At 51.0% G+C, this 15083-nt stretch overlaps 1 protein-coding gene and 1 long non-coding RNA gene across 5 annotated transcripts in view; one reads left to right on the top strand and one right to left on the bottom strand.

Moving 5' to 3' along the window:
* Positions 1–15083, bottom strand: part of IL17B (interleukin 17B) — a 58111-nt gene that overhangs the window by 22733 nt on the left and 20295 nt on the right. For 2 of the 3 annotated variants that reach the window (XM_082454277.1, XM_082454279.1), the window contains exons 2-3: positions 3020–5760; positions 2265–2848 (exon numbers count right to left, since the gene is read on the bottom strand). In XM_082454277.1, the coding sequence (XP_082310403.1) occupies positions 2265–2330 (66 nt within the window). In that variant the 5' untranslated portion in view covers positions 2331–2848; positions 3020–5760. The remainder of the gene's footprint in view (positions 1–2264; positions 2849–3019; positions 5761–15083) is intronic. The other variant, XM_082454278.1, reaches the window with a different exon arrangement.
* Positions 5776–15083, top strand: part of LOC309657210 — a 28254-nt gene continuing 18946 nt past the window's right edge. For both annotated transcript variants that reach the window (XR_014261705.1, XR_014261706.1), the window contains exon 1: positions 5776–12056. This is a non-coding gene — a long non-coding RNA (uncharacterized lncRNA). The remainder of the gene's footprint in view (positions 12057–15083) is intronic.

Raw genomic sequence — 15083 nt, 5'->3', positions numbered from 1 at the left:
ATGTTAAAGCACTTAGCAGAGCGCTTGACAAAAGTAAGCCCTCAATTAGTGACAGCTGCAATTGTCACTGTGATTATTAAAAATAACTTTTGAGTTGGGCCTTCAAAAGGATGCTTCTGGAGTGTTCCTAGGTAGGAGGTGGGGACAAGGATAGAACCAGCAGAAGAATGTAGAGGTCCCTGTTCCCAGTGGGCCCACCCTGGAGCCTCAGCTGGGCCAGGAAGACCTGCGGGATTCGGTGTAGAGATTTGCCCAAGTGGGCCCAGTAAGGTCGGGGAGGCAGGAGGAGACTAGCAGGCGCCTCTACTGCAAGATGGAGGGGGGCTGTGGCCAGGAGGGCGCATCCTCCACTGGAGGTCTTGGCTCTCCTGCCGCACTGCCCACCCCACCCAACCCCCACCCTCTTGGGGTAGGAGTCCTTCTCCCAGGCCCATATTTGCACAAATGCCTCCCTCACTGCTCACTCCAGAGCCCCAGCCAAGAGGCACTATTTTAAGCTCCCTGGATGGGAACGCTGTTGGTGGGAACAGACCCAGCCAGAAAGCTCCCAGTTCTCAAAAAGGGCAAGGCCTGGGTGAATGGGCGGCCACTGGGATGTGCAGAGGGTCCGCCACGTCCACATGACCCTCTGCCCAGGCCAGGCGCCAATACCTCCTCCCCCAGGGGAGCAGTCAAGGAAATGCGAGTTGAGGCGGAGTAGGACTGCAAGGGGTGGGCTTGTGCTCTGGGGCTGGGTGGCTGAGGCCTCCCTTCCACCCAGCATCCAGCCTCGAAAACACCAAGTTTGTGTTTCTGGGTTGCAGATTGACGCTGGGGGATATCTTGTGTAGGAATCTCTTCTAAAGCATCTTTGCTAGACACGTCCAGTGTAGGGAGATCATTCATCTCTGAGGATGCACATCCCGCTTTTTAAAGCTCTCGATGTTGAACATAATAATAATAATGATAAAAGTTTTCTCTTCCGTTATGCTACAGTGCCCTCCTATCATGTAATATGGTGTAGCGGGAGACTGCAGACTTCAGAAATGGTGCTTGAACACATGCTCTGCCCCTTCTAAAGTGGCCACATCTGTTTTTCCTAACTTCAGTGAGCCTCAGTTTCCTCCTAGGATTGTTAAAGTGGCTTTATCATAAAAATTATGATTTGCCTGGCATACAAAGGGTACTTAAGATTTGGCCAGTTTGGGTTGTTTTTATTGTAATGTGGTCGGTTTGTGTGTGACTGTGTTTGTTGTATGGTGTTTTTGTGTTATGTGTGCTATTTTTGCTTTTTGATTGTGAAAAACCAGTATAGGCTAATATTTAAAGCACACACTTTGAACTAAAGCAACTGAACCCCAGCCCCTCCACAAAACTGCTGGGTCACCTTGGGCAAGTGGCCTAACTTTTCTGAGCCTATGTGTCCTCCTGAGAGGAAGGAGAATTTAATGGGATAACGCACATAAAGCACCTGGCACAGTGTGGGCTCAGTGAATGGCCCTGCTATTATTTTGTTGTACACATTATTCTTAGCTGTGCTCAATCAGGTCACACTGAACAATTCTAGAACAACATTTTTCTAAAACTTTCCAGCTGCCAGAGTGCCAGTAATAGAATGGACTGCCCTGAGCTTCCCATTAGCCGAGGTGTTTTAGCAGAGGCCAGAAGACCAGTTGCGAGGGAGATGCAAAAAGAAGAGAGAGTTGAGCTTGTTGAGCTTTAAAAGTTCCCATCCAGGGCTTCTCTGGTGGCACAGTGGTTGAGAATCTGCCTGCCAATGCAGGGGACACAGGTTCGAGCCCTGGTCTGGGAAGATCCCACATGCCGCGGAGCAACTAGGCCCGTGAGCCACAACTACTGAGCCTGTGTGTCTGGAGCCTGTGCTCCGCAACAAGAGAGGCTGCGATAGTGAGAGGACCACGCACCGCGATGAAGAGTGGCCCCCGCTCGCCGCAACTAGAGAGAGCCCTCACACAGAAACGAAGACCCAACACAGCCAAAAATAAATAAATTTTAAAAAAGCAAAAACAAAAGTTCCCTTCCAGCCCTGAGAGGTCGAATCTTATGTCCAAGGCCTCAGGCCCCATGTGGGGGTGTCCTGCCTGCCTCTACTTGCCCAGACCTAGACAGGAAGGAGCCCAAGGGGGCCCGTGAGGGATGTGGAATAAACAGCCTGTCCCCAGGGCTGATGGAGGCGCCGGGCCCCCTGCCCACCAGCACATCCTCCCCTCAGTCCCGGGGGATGTTTATACTCTGGTCAGAGTTTACAGGACGTCTGAACTTACAAGATCCAGAGTTCTGATCTTCCCCCGCAAGCTGTCAGCCCCTCCTCTTGCTGGGTGGGTCTGCATCTATTTTGGGTGGGAAGCCCTGTCCTCCAGCGGAAGCAGGAAAAGGGTACAACATGAGAAATGTTCTCTTCAGACCCCCAGAGCCCGGACCCCGGAGGAAGAAGAGCTTGTGCTGTGGAGGATGAGGGGAAAAGGGGGTGGTGTCTCCTTGCTGTTTATGGGAGAGGAGTCCTGGGAGGGAGAGGCAGGGGGAGGGGGGACACTTCCCCTGCAGCTTGGGTTCAAAGGCCTGCTCCCCCAACACAGCTAATAACGGATGGTACTTACCAAAGGCTGACTTACATATTGGCTTCAGCTATTGGCTCAGATAGCGCTGTTTTTATTGCGCTGGTTTTGGTATATATCTGCGTGACTGCGAATTTGCGGCTGGGGTCTTGCATGTGCATGTTTTGTTTTACTATTTGTTTTGAAGAGTCACCAGGTGGAAGCTTCTTGCAGGCAGCGGACATGCCTTATTCACATGTGCTTCTCAGCGCCTGGCTCAGGAGCCTGGGACCCCACTGCGACCAGAGCAGGACCTGCGGAGAGAACAGAGAAACCCTGAGGCTACTCACTACCCACCACCTGGGGGACAGGCAGCGACTCCAAGATGCATCACCTCACATGTCAGCAAGGAGCCCTTATGGCCACAGCCAAGGCCTCCGTCCCCACCCTGCCTCCCCCTCTGGAAAACAGCCTCAAAAACTTACAGGCTCTTAGAGCTGCAGTGAACCTCAACCCAGGCCTCCCTGCAGAAGCTTGTCTCTGTGGCCTGAACCTGTTGGGAGACAATATCGAGAAGCTGCCCCAGGTGGTGGTTTAAATATCTTGTCTGGGAGGCTCTGTAAGTTTCTAGGAGCTGTGGCCTTCAAGGCAGGGGCAATGAAGAGCCTTGGGATGTCTCGAGAAGGGTTTATTCCCTTCATTTATCAAATATAGGGACTTCCCTGGTGGTCCAGTGGTTGTAAAGCCACCTACCAATGCAGGGGACATGGGTTCAATCCCTGGTCGGGGAACTAAGATCCCACATGCCGCAGAGCAACTAAGCCCGTGCGCCACAACTACTGAGCCTGCACTCTAGAGCCCGCGAGCCACAACTACTGAAGCCTGCACGCCCTAGTGCCTGCATGCTGCAACTACTGAGCCCACGCGCCGCAACTACTGAAGCCCATGCGCTTAGGGCCCGTGTTCCACAGCAGGAGGAGCCACCGCAATGAGAAGCCTGTGCACCACAACAAAGAGTAGCCCACGCTCACCGCAACTAGAGAAAGCCCACGTGCAGCAATGAAGACCCAATGCAGCCAAAAAAAAAATTTAAAAAAAAATTTTTTTTTTTAATTAAAAAAAAACCCAGTTTCTGAGCTCATGTTCTTACAGAGGATGGTGGAGGTAACAGTACCAACATTTTAGGACCAGCCTGTGACTTAGGGCTCTTGCTGGGCCCCTCTCCTCTCAGTCCCCTGTACCCCTTGTATCCGTGGGAACTCCCTCATCTCCTGGGAAGCCCATGACCTCAGCCCTCGGGGCATGTGGAGGAAGGTACAATGTCTCCAGAATGTGAAATCTTGCCAAATTTCCATTGGAAGGTCGGTTCTCATAAATATTGTATATTTGTGGAGAAGGAGGAAGAAGTGGCTAGCATGGAATCTGACCATTTCCAAAGTCTGGTTCCCAAAAAAGAAGCCTCGATCATTGTTCTACTGTTAGAAGACAGTGTCAAGGTTTCTGGCCCTGGGAGACAGAGGTGGTCCAGCCCTAGGACCCAGGCAGATGCTGCAAGTAGTTGCCTAGTGTTAACAGTGATATCCCTCTTACATTCATAGCACTCTACAGTTTACAAAGCATATTTATATCTGTGACTTTATTTACTCACGGCATCAATCCCATGTGAATATAAGAGTCTCACAGAAGACAAAATTGAGGCCCAGGGAAGGGAAATAACCTGTCCATATTCATATAGTGAGGAAAAGGAGGCAGAGCTTGAGATGAAAGGCTGGGCCTCTGAGACCACTCTTGACCCCCACCCCACCCTAACCTTTTTCCCAGTTAGGGAATGAGCATTGGAAGTAGGCCGTGGCTAGAAGTGGGCACCCTGTCATTAGGCAGTGGACACAGAGCCAAAGGCCATTCAAATCATTTCTGATATGGCCTGGCTGTGCTCTACGGACAAACTTACATTAGAGGGAAATGTGTCTGGCAAGAGGGCTCAGTGCGCAAGGGATATGTTTTCTGAGTCAGCTCTGGAGAGAGTTCAAGGGTCGGGGTGACCCCAATCTCCCTCTCCACCAGCAGTGTGCTCTTGGAAAAAACTGGGATTGTTTGGCTCTTCAGTCAAGCAATCACATAGCTATGTCCATAATTTTTTGTCTTCCATATTGGGATTCCTTTGCATTCTACCTCATTATCTCAACCACAGAGCCAGCTCTGACTCTGTCATTCCAGAATCACTTACAAATCTTGTTTTTTAGACCAATTCTTAGAATCACAGGCTCAGTGGGACCCTACAGATCATTTTGCTGGCGTCTCAGTGATACTCCTATCAGATGCTCACAAGTTTCTTATCAGTCTCTACTTGTTTTAAATGTCTACCTCCCCGCTCCTTCCATATGCTGATGACAAATTTCCTTTTGAGAATACAAAGAACAAAGCTGCTCCCTTTGCCTATGACAAGTAGTATCAGTCAGGATGGGCCAGGTTGTGCTGCAGTAACAAACAATCCTCTTGGAGGCTTAGGCCAGCAGAGGCGTCTTTCTCACCTATATTACAAGTCCTGTGTAGGCTGCTTGGGCATGCTATGCTCATCAGAATCACTCAACGACACAGAATGACATAAGCTCTATCGCGATACTTTCTTCCACAAGCACCATAATGGAATCAGAGGTATGTAGGCAGTGGATTTACAGCAGTCAATCATGGGTTCTGGAGTCTTAGCTCCAACCACTTATTTCCTTCAGGCAAATTCTTTCATCTAAAAAGATTGTCAGTTTTTTTATCTATAAAGTGAGGATCATGACAAAGTACTTACCTCACAGATTTGCTGTGAGGTTAACTAAAAGGATGAATGTAAACCCTTAGCCCAGAGTCTGGTTCATAGAAATAATTCAATAAATGTCAGTTATTATGTATAATGTTAACATAGTATTATGTTAACTTAATAATGCCTACCATCTCCAGACAGAACAGTGCTTCTTTCCTCTGTTCCTCACGTTGATCAGTTTGAATTCCTTCGAAGAGTTCTTTTTTTTCTGCAAGTCATTTTCACATTATTTTTTTGCATTTTATCTCATGAGAGAGGCCCTAAGGGTTCAGAGCTGAGGCACAAAAGGATACATCTATGTGTCTTGCCAACCCCAAGCAATTTACCCAGTTCAAGGTACATTACCAAGTCCTTCTGAGGAGTCCAGGGAAGGGAGGTCAAATCTGGAGAAGAATCCTGGCTTGAGATACAACCCTATGATAGAGAGACACAGAAATCAAACTGTAGAATGTCAGAGTTAGAAGAGACATTCAGAACAAGCAAGTCTCATCATGTCTTCTCCTTTACAGATGGGGAAACACAAGTCCAGAGAGGGAAAGGGACTGATACAATGTCACACAGCAATTCAGTGTCAGAGCTGGGGCCAGAACCCACTTCCTTTAATCCCAACCTTGGGGCTTTCTGCACATCACATAAGGAGACAACATTCTCTACCACTGGGTGAGGAGGGGGCAGAGCTCTCGGAATTATGGCTTGTCCTCATTTCACAGACTTGTACTCCGACGGAGTTGTAAAGTTAAGAACTTTATAAACATTACCTTATTAAGGCTTCTTGGAAACCCAAAGTCATAGCTCCTCTGGGTCATGGGACATGCGTTGAGCATCCAGTGAACAAACAAAGGGTAATGTTACATTTTTCATTTCGTTTAGGAAACCTGGCTTCTAATTATAGGGTTTGTTTAACAGTGCCGGGTGGTTTACGAAGGCCTGGAGTCAGCCTGCAGTCCTCAGGGCTGCTGAGGAGTGTCAGATGGGCAGACACGGATGGGGTGGGGGTGGGGAGCAGGGAGGGGACCTCAGCGGCAAAGGGGAGAGAGGGACGAGGAAAGTCAACTTAAGCTGAGGCCTGGAGGGGGCTATTAATTTTCCCTAATCCCATCAACCAGGTTGCTCCCATTTGGAAATTATCTCCAATAACCCCACTCTGTTACCATAACCCTTTCATATCTGGGCAGTGCATCAATTTGCTCTGTGGCAAGCAGGTGAAACAAGGACCACATAACTCTTGGGTTCTATGAAAAACTGAGCCCCCTGCAATAGCAGTCATGATTAGTGTCCCCCTCCCTGGGGAAAAATGGAATAGGAGCTGGCTTGATCTCCATGGTTATTTAAATAAATATATTTTAAGTAAGTTATTTTTAAAAATAAATCTTTATAAATTTTGTAAAATACTATAATACGAATGTATTATATTCACTTAACACAAATAAAAAATAGAAATTAGATAGAAGTAAAAATAGAAGTCCATAATATTATATACAATAACTGTATATATATAACTATAGTATAGAATATAACTCAGCCCCTTTAGTTAAGCTCATTACCTCAATGTAAATCAGGAAAAAATCAAAAACAGAAAACTACAATGAAGTAAGCCAAAATCACCCAAATTCCCACATTCTTGCAAACGACTAACAGTGCATTTTCACACACATGTGCAACCACACGCACACTCACACATGTTACAGGGTGTTCGTTGGCACCATTCAGGGTGTGATTACTGCAGCTCAGTTGGTCCTCAGACTTCAAATGTTCAAGGCCCATATGCCAATAAGAGCAGGAAGTCAGACCTGCAATGTAGCCACTCTCCCCAAGGTTTTTACCATCTTCCTCTTATGCACCCAGGGGTCCCCTAGTCCTTACAGGTGTCTTGGGGGTGGGGTCAGTGTTGAGTCCCATCTGGTGCTATATCAATGTGCTGACCATGATAGAAGGATATGAATGTCCAAGCAGAAGCTGGTCTTGGTGTGTCATATCCCAAACTGTGGGTCATGTTCACAACTCCCAAAGGGGCCACAGAGGTGAAAGCTAATATTCTCCCTAGACCAGGGAAGGGCTCCAAGCTAACCACCCAGGGCTCTTCAACAAGGGCAAACCTGTCCCACTTCCTATCAGCATTTGTATGCCAGGGAGTCACAGAATTTTTGAGGGCTGTGCCACACCATTGTCCCTCCCCTACAACCACTTTTCCCTGGCGATCAGCACAAAAGGTTTGTTACATCCCTCTCCCTGCCTTTCCCAGAAATACTCCCTTCAGGCAGTTCATAATGACCTTCTGTCCTGATCTGTCTGGGCAGTGGACTAAGGGACAGACAAAACACAAACTTAACCTCCAGCAGGGCACCTTGCTACATCCACACTTACCCCTACACACAGACACAGCATTTATTTTGTTATGGTAAAAATATGCATAACATAAAACTGAACATTTTAACTATTTTTTAAATTAATTAATTAATTTGTTTGTTATTTTTGGCTGCGTTGGGTCTTCATTGCCGTGCGCGGGCTTTCTCTAGCTGCGGTGAGCAGGGGCTACCCTTCGTCGCGGTGCGCGGGCTTCTCATTGCGGTGGCTTCTCTTGTTGCGGAGCACGGGCTCTAGGCACGCAGGCTTCAGTAGCTGTGGCACACGGGCTCAGTAGTTGTGGCGCACAGGCTTAGTTGCTCTGTGGCATGTGGGATCTTCCCAGGCCAGGGCTCAAACCCATGTCCCTTGCATTGGCAGGCAGATTCTTAACCACTGCGCCACCAGGGAAGCCCCCATTTTAACTATTTTTAAGTGTACAATTAAGCTTTGAAAAATTGGTTTGATGACAATTATAAGTACTTCTTCACTAATTGTCTCTTACTTACCTCTCAGAATCAAACTCTGTCAATGAAACAAAAGTCTTATGCTCATCAAAGAAAACATATGGAGCTTGATTTTTTTTTTAATTCTTTTTTTTTAAATAAATTTATTTATTTTATTTATTTTTATTTTTGGCTGCGTTGGGTCTTCGTTGCTGTGCGCGGGCTTTCTCTGGTTACGGCGAACGGGGAGCTACTCTTTGTTGTGATGTGTGGGCTTCTCATTGCAGTGGCTTCTCTTGTTGTGGAGCACGGGCTCTAGGCGCCCGGGCTTCAGTAGTTGTGGCACTTGGGCTCAGTAGTTGTGGCTCGCGGGCTCTAGAGCACAGTCTCAGTAGTTGTGGCGCATGGGCTTAGTTGCTCCGTGGCACGTGGGATCCTCCCAGACCAGGGCTCGAACCCGTGTCCCCTGCATTGGCAGGCAGATTCTTAACCACTGCACCACCAGGGAAGCCCTGGAGCTTGATTTTTTAACAGCACTTTTCAAAACATGTCTCCCGAATGATCACCTCTGAGCTGTGCCTTTTGGGTCGAATTAGCACGAAGTCAGGGCTGGGGGTTAGGGACAGGTTGGAGGTGAGAACATGAAGTGTGAGATAAAGCTCATAGGACCTCAGGGCTGGAAGGGACTTGCCAAGTTGTCATCAGCCTGTTTGCATTCCTCTAGCATCACAGAACTCATCACTTTACCAAGAGAGCCCATCAGCCCATCTCATCCTTGAGTTAATCCACTGACTCAAAAAAGTCCTTCCTGCATAGCTCTACACCCCACCTTCATGAAGGTTCCAACTGTATCAGCTCAACCTCTTCATCGATCACCTGTAGAGGTGCAGCAGCTCTGTCCGGCCCCCTGAGTCTCCTGGTCTTCAGGACCCTCACCCTCCCGCTAGGGATTCCCTTGCCCCTGACTGCACACACCCTCTGAGGACACAGAACTCACCAAACACACTCTCATACCCAGCCCTTAACAAGAAGCTCCCCTCACCTCCTAAGATGCCTTATTCACACATACAAAGCCAGAGTCTCACTGACCCGTTTCCTCTGGGAGCAGGGGGATTTCACGGCTGCCTTGCCACAGTGTGGAAAGAAGAGCCACTTCACACAATGGTTAATAGACGTAAAGCACTCGTAACTCCCAGGAGAGGACATGGGAGGAAATAGAAATGGCTTCAAAAATGTTTGAGACGGATCTGTGGACACTGAGTCATATATGGCTGCCATTTAGTTAGTCTTCTGAGATATTTTGGTGCCAGGACACCTCCTCTCCTAGGGTCTGCCTGCAGGTTGTTTCCATTCCTTGTTCTCGCCTCTGGTAACAGACTTTATGATAACGGAGACTGTTGGCTCACAGGGGTGGCCAACGCATGCTTGGCCAGGCACAGAGTTCTTGGGTATTGAAATGGTCGGCCTCTCCATAAGTTATACTGGTCATTTTTTCTGTTTTCTTTTCTGTCTTGATGTAATATCTCTGATGCTACAGTAGCACAAGTAATAGAAGCATAACAAGTTTCACAACCTCCAAAGTGGACTTTCCATAATTTTGATGGTTCCGCTGGGCTGCCTTTATCTTTACCCTGGGATCTGCTGGTGGCGCTTTGGAGTGTCAGACCAGAACACTGAGCGGGGAGCGGGGGTTACAAGCCTTCCCTGCCATGATCTTACAACCCAGGGGTGTGCTTGTGAATGGTATCCATCTTCTAGGTTCAGGAGGGAAGGGGATGACATGAATGGCAAGCCTGCTGTGTGTCAGGTGTGGTGTCATAACCCTTAAAATAAATATCTGGCATTTACTGAGCACTTACTCTGGAGCTGCACAGGGCTAACCCCTTCGTAAGCATGGTCTCGCTTCGTCGTCACAGCAATCCTGGGAGGTGGGGGCTGTTTCTGGCCCCATTTTACAGAGGGGGAAAGTGAGGCTCACAGATGTTAAATACAGTTCCCATCCCCACTCCCCGTGGGAAGCAGCAGAGGCAGTACTGAGCACCGTCTGGCTCCATATTTGACCCATCCCCTAGGACTGCAGGGGCCACCCCACCTGACCCTTGTGGCAACACCAAAAGGCAGGCCCTAGTTTCCCATTTCACAGAGGAGTAAAGTGAGGCTCAGAGCAGCAGTTGAAGAACTGTGCCCAGACCTCACAGCTAAGAAACAGCGAAGGCAGGAACAAACACATAGGCCTCCCGACAAGAGAATTCTTTCCTCAGAAGGAACAAAGTCGGGGTGAAGATCCTCCTACCAGACTGGGAGCCTCTTAAGGTCAGGGACGGTGTAGGGTTCAGCACCCCACACCCCTGGAGCTGCCCTGTGCAGGATGGTCCGAGGCTGTGTGCTGGAGGGAATCCTGCCCTGAGGGAGGGGAGGGAGGGGGCAGCAGTCCCATGTGGGCCAGGGGTCCAGGGGACTGACTGTGAATGAGAATGTGAATGAAGGTCCAGCCAGCCTGGCCACAGAAGGGAAGCTCTGAGCAGCAAGGCCACTGGGAGGAGCCCTCCTCCAGCCTCAGCGGCCACTCCTATGCCCGCAGCCATCCCTCCACAGACGTCTTCCCGGCTATCCCTCACGGGCACTGCAGGAGGCCTGGGGACTCAGACCCTCCCCAGGGGGAGCCGTGCTCTCCACGATGAGCTAGACAACAAGCAACTACATCAGTAGATACATAAAAAACAGGCACAGTCCCGGAGGGCAACAAGCAGGGACAGCAATAGAGAATAATGTGGTGGCCAAGTAAGCCTCTCCCAGAGGTGACTTTTGAGCTGAGACCAGAAGCAGGAGGTGGAGCCAGCTATGGGAAGCTCTGGGTAGAGGGCACTTTTGGTGGAGAGGACTGCAATTGCAAAGGCCCAGAGGCATGAAAACACACTAAGGACCCTACAGGAGGCCAACGTGGCCAGAGCATAATGAGAAAGGGCAAGAGACGGGCGTTTCTCAGGACTAGGACTTCAGGGGAAAGGGAGCCCCAGTGGCGAGTCCCCGGGTTCCCTCTCCTGCCCCGTCGCAGCCCCCTGTGTGACAGGGGCAAGCCCTCTGGGGCCCCAGCCTTCTTTGCACAATGATGGGGTTGGCATCCAAGGGTCCCAGCTTTCTGGAGAGAGGATTTACTTCCTCATGGTCCCGCATCCCCTGCCATTCCCACCACCTTCTGGACCCCAGGAGCCAGGACTGGCGTCTTCCCCGCTGGGGGTTCCCAGAAAAAAATCTCAGAACTCCCACTCCCGTCCTGGGACACAGGGGCCAGGGAAGAGGGAGGAAATTCTCACACACAGCTTGCTCCCAGGGAGTTTGCTTGTGTTCCCAGGCTGACAACTGGCAACCCTCAGAACTCCGGCCCCTACCCCCTTCCTTCTCCTCCTCTCCCTGCCTCCCGCTCTCCCCCGGCCCCCCTTCTTCAGCTTAATGACTTCCACATGGGCCTCTGGCAGCTGGAGCCAAGCCTCCCAGCATTGTCTGAAATCTCCAAATTTAGAAGAAATATGAAAATTGTCAACCACTCCTTCCTTAGGGGGTAAAAGCAACAGTCGGCACCAGGGGCAGGTCAAGGCGAGGCGGTCACGTGGCAGGCGCCTGGGCCAATGGGGGCCCTCAGAGGACTCAGCACCCGCCTCGCCCCAACACCAGGCTCGCCTCTTCAGCTCATATAAGGTAAAAGGCAGAAGGGCCTTTGCAGCCAGGGAGCGGCGGGCAAGGGGCTAAGGGGAGGGGGGCCCAGTGCCAACTGTTTAAAAGTGCCCCTGTGGCAGTGGCAGTGGCAGTGGCAGTGAGGGGTGCCAGAGGCCCAGTTAAGTTAGTTGAGAAACCGTCCCCGAAACGGGCTGGCCCACGTCTCCAGGCCACAAGGAGCCACACTTGGACCAGACCCCAGGAGAGGTAAGAACCAATGGCAAACAGGGGTCTGCGAGTCAATGGCACGGTCGGAGGTGGCGGGGGGGGGGGGGGTCTCTGTGGTATCCTCCCCGGGGGGATGCTGTGTCCAGGGGCTGGTCCTTGCTCTCCTGCTAACCCACTCTGGGCCTCAGTTTCCTCATCTGTGCAGGGGCTGAACCGGATGATCTCTAAGCGTCCATCCTGCCCTGACCGATGTGCAGGATCTGTGGTCCTGTTGGCTTTGAGGACTCCTTGTGGCTGTGGTTAAATGGGGGGTGGGAGCAGCGGGAGGGGACAGCGTCACTGTCCCGCCGTCTGAGCGTCACCCGCGTCTGGGCCCATCTTGCTGGCTCCACTGTAGACAGTGCTTATTCCTTGTCTATGAGGTTTGATTTCTCAGCTGTAAGAGCCTGGGGCTCCTGGCAAGGAAAACTGTTTTCAAATAATGGTTTCAAGAAGCAAAGCTGTTGGAGAAGCGATGTCAGCTCAGGTTCCAGCAGACAGGCAGAGAGGCAGGGAGGCCGGGGCTGGGACGCAGCTGTGGAAAGGGCACGCTGGCTGGGGGCTGGGGGCGCAGGCTCCGGCCTCAGTTCTGCCTCTCACTGCCTGGCCCTGTGGCCTTGGGCGGATGCCCTACCCTCTCTGGGCTGCAGTTTCCCCTCTGTACTGTGAGGCCATCAGACAACGTGGTCTCCATGCAGGCTGTGGCTTCTGAGCCCCGTTTGAGCCTAGAGGGCAGCTGATGTTGGGAAGTTTCCCCAGGAGGCCCTGAGCTGAGTCTGCCGTTTGACAACAGGCTTAGGGGCCAAGCAGACCCAGTGCCGGGGGAGCTTTTGGAGGTTGAGCCTCGGGTGATAGAAAGGAGCTGTAGTGGTTGACTGCAGGCTTGGCCAACGGAAGGGTCAGCTCACAGCCCTGAGACCTCAGGATGAGCCTGGCCCCAAGGCAGCCTCTGCTGGGGCTGGGGCTGGTCTCTAAATTCAGTGTACTAGGGGCTCAAGACCTTGGAGACACGGGGACAGAAAAGACAGCAGAGAGTGTCAGGGGTGTGAAGTGGTGGGGCCAGGGGACTCAGAGGAAGGCAGGGGACTTGCAGTGGGGAACGTGGGAGGCAGGGCTGGGTAGAGCAGAGGCCTGGGTCACAGCCGGAAGACGTGCAGGCAACGTGGCTCTTCTGCATATGCTCTGGCCACATCTGGGGCCCAGAATGGACACAGTCCTCCAGCACCGGCCTGCCCAGCACCCTCACTTCCCCACTTTTGGTTATGCAAGACCTGAGGCCGTAAGAGTCCAAAAGCAGACTCTGGAACCCAATCCAATTGCCTGGGTCCAATTCTGGCTTTTTTACTTACAGAACAAGTGACCCCGGGCAAGTCACTTGCCATCTCTGAGCCTCAGCTTCCTCCTCTATAGAATAGGTATGGTCTTGGTTCCGACCTCACTTGGCTGTCATAAGAAGTGAGGGACATATTGGGCTTCCCTGGTGGCACAGTGGTTGAGAATCTGCCTGCCAATGCAGGGGACACGGGTTCGTGCCCTGGGCTGGGAAGATCCCACATGCCGCAGAGCGGCTGGGCCCGTGAGCCGCAATTACTGAGCCTGCGCGTCTGGAGCCTGTGCTCCGCAACAGGAGGGGCCGCAATAGTGAGGGGCCCGCGCACCGCGATGAGGGGTGGCCGCCGCTTGCCACAACTAGAGAAAGCCCTCGCACAGAAACAAAGACCCAACACAGCCATAAATAATAAATAAAAATAAAAAAAAATAAAAATTATTTTAAAAAAAGGGGGAAAAAGAAGTGAGGGACATAGGTACCAAAGAGCAGAGCAGGATAAACGGGGCTGATCTTCATTACAATTAGGCCCTACTCCTCTTGTGAGGCAAGATGACCTTAGCTGTGTTTAGAGGGAAGTGGGAATGAGACCCGGCCAGGGAGCACCCTGAGTTGCTTAAGAGAGAACAGGGTCTGGAAAGAGGCAGGACAGGTGAGTTCAGAGGTCAGAGGTTAAGGGGCACAGAAGAGGGGTCAGCTTGAGATGCTTAATGGGCTAGATGACGTCTCCTTTCCTGCATTTATAGGGCATTTTGTGGGCAACGTGTCTCAAAGTGCGGTGTCTGAAGCACTGCACACTCATCAACTGACAGGGAATCCAGAGTGGGGCCCAGGAAGCTACATTACAAGCTCTCCAGGGAATCCCGAGCACATGGAGTTTTGAGAATGCTGGGCTGTCAAGCAGCCTGGTACCCTCACAAACACAGCTGAGGTAACTGAACCCACAAAAAGAGAACACTGCTCTAGGTCACCTGGAGAGCTGATGGCAGAGCTGTAACAGAACAAGTCTCTGCCCAGCCCAGGCCTCTGTAAGGTGGTGCGGATAGGAGAATTACACTGTGATTATGACAGTCCAGGCCTAAGACCTTTACACAAATTAATTCGCTTAATCTTCAGAACAACCCTGTGAGGTAGGTACAACTATTATCCCCATTGTACGGATGAGGAAACTGAGGCACAGAGAAGTTAAGTAGCTTGCATAAGGTCACACAGCTCGTGAACTATTAAACCTGGGCACCGTATGTGTGCCGGCCGCCCCAGCTCCTCTGTCCCCAGGGGTCTCCTGCCTCCTGCCTTGCTCCTTGGACACCACACCCCATAACTCCTAGGGACCTTCCAAAGTACCTCATGAATTTGTATTGCGGATTTCCCCCCTGCCAGGTACTGGGCTGAATCTCTTGTATTATCACTTAATCCTCCCAGGATTACCCTGAGGAAAGAATCAGCATCATTCCATCACCCTAATTTATAGGGAAAGAAACCACTGGAGCTTACCCAAGGTCACACGGCTAGGAAGTGGCAGAGGGGATTTGAACCCAGTCTGCAAAATGCATGCTTGTAGCCTGCCCACCAGGGCACCTCTGAGCACAATGACGAGGGATTCCACTTCGTAGAGGAGACCAAGGCTAAGCGGGTGACCACACCAGAGCTTGAACCCGAGTCTTCTAGTTCCAAGGCTATTGTTCTTCCTTGAGCCCCAC

Source organism: Balaenoptera physalus (genome assembly GCF_965194825.1).
Source record: "Balaenoptera physalus genome assembly, chromosome: 3".
Taxonomy (NCBI): domain Eukaryota; kingdom Metazoa; phylum Chordata; class Mammalia; order Artiodactyla; family Balaenopteridae; genus Balaenoptera; species Balaenoptera physalus.
The sequence above is the reverse complement of the archived record's forward strand: the minus strand, read 5'-3'. Positions and strand labels throughout refer to the sequence as shown.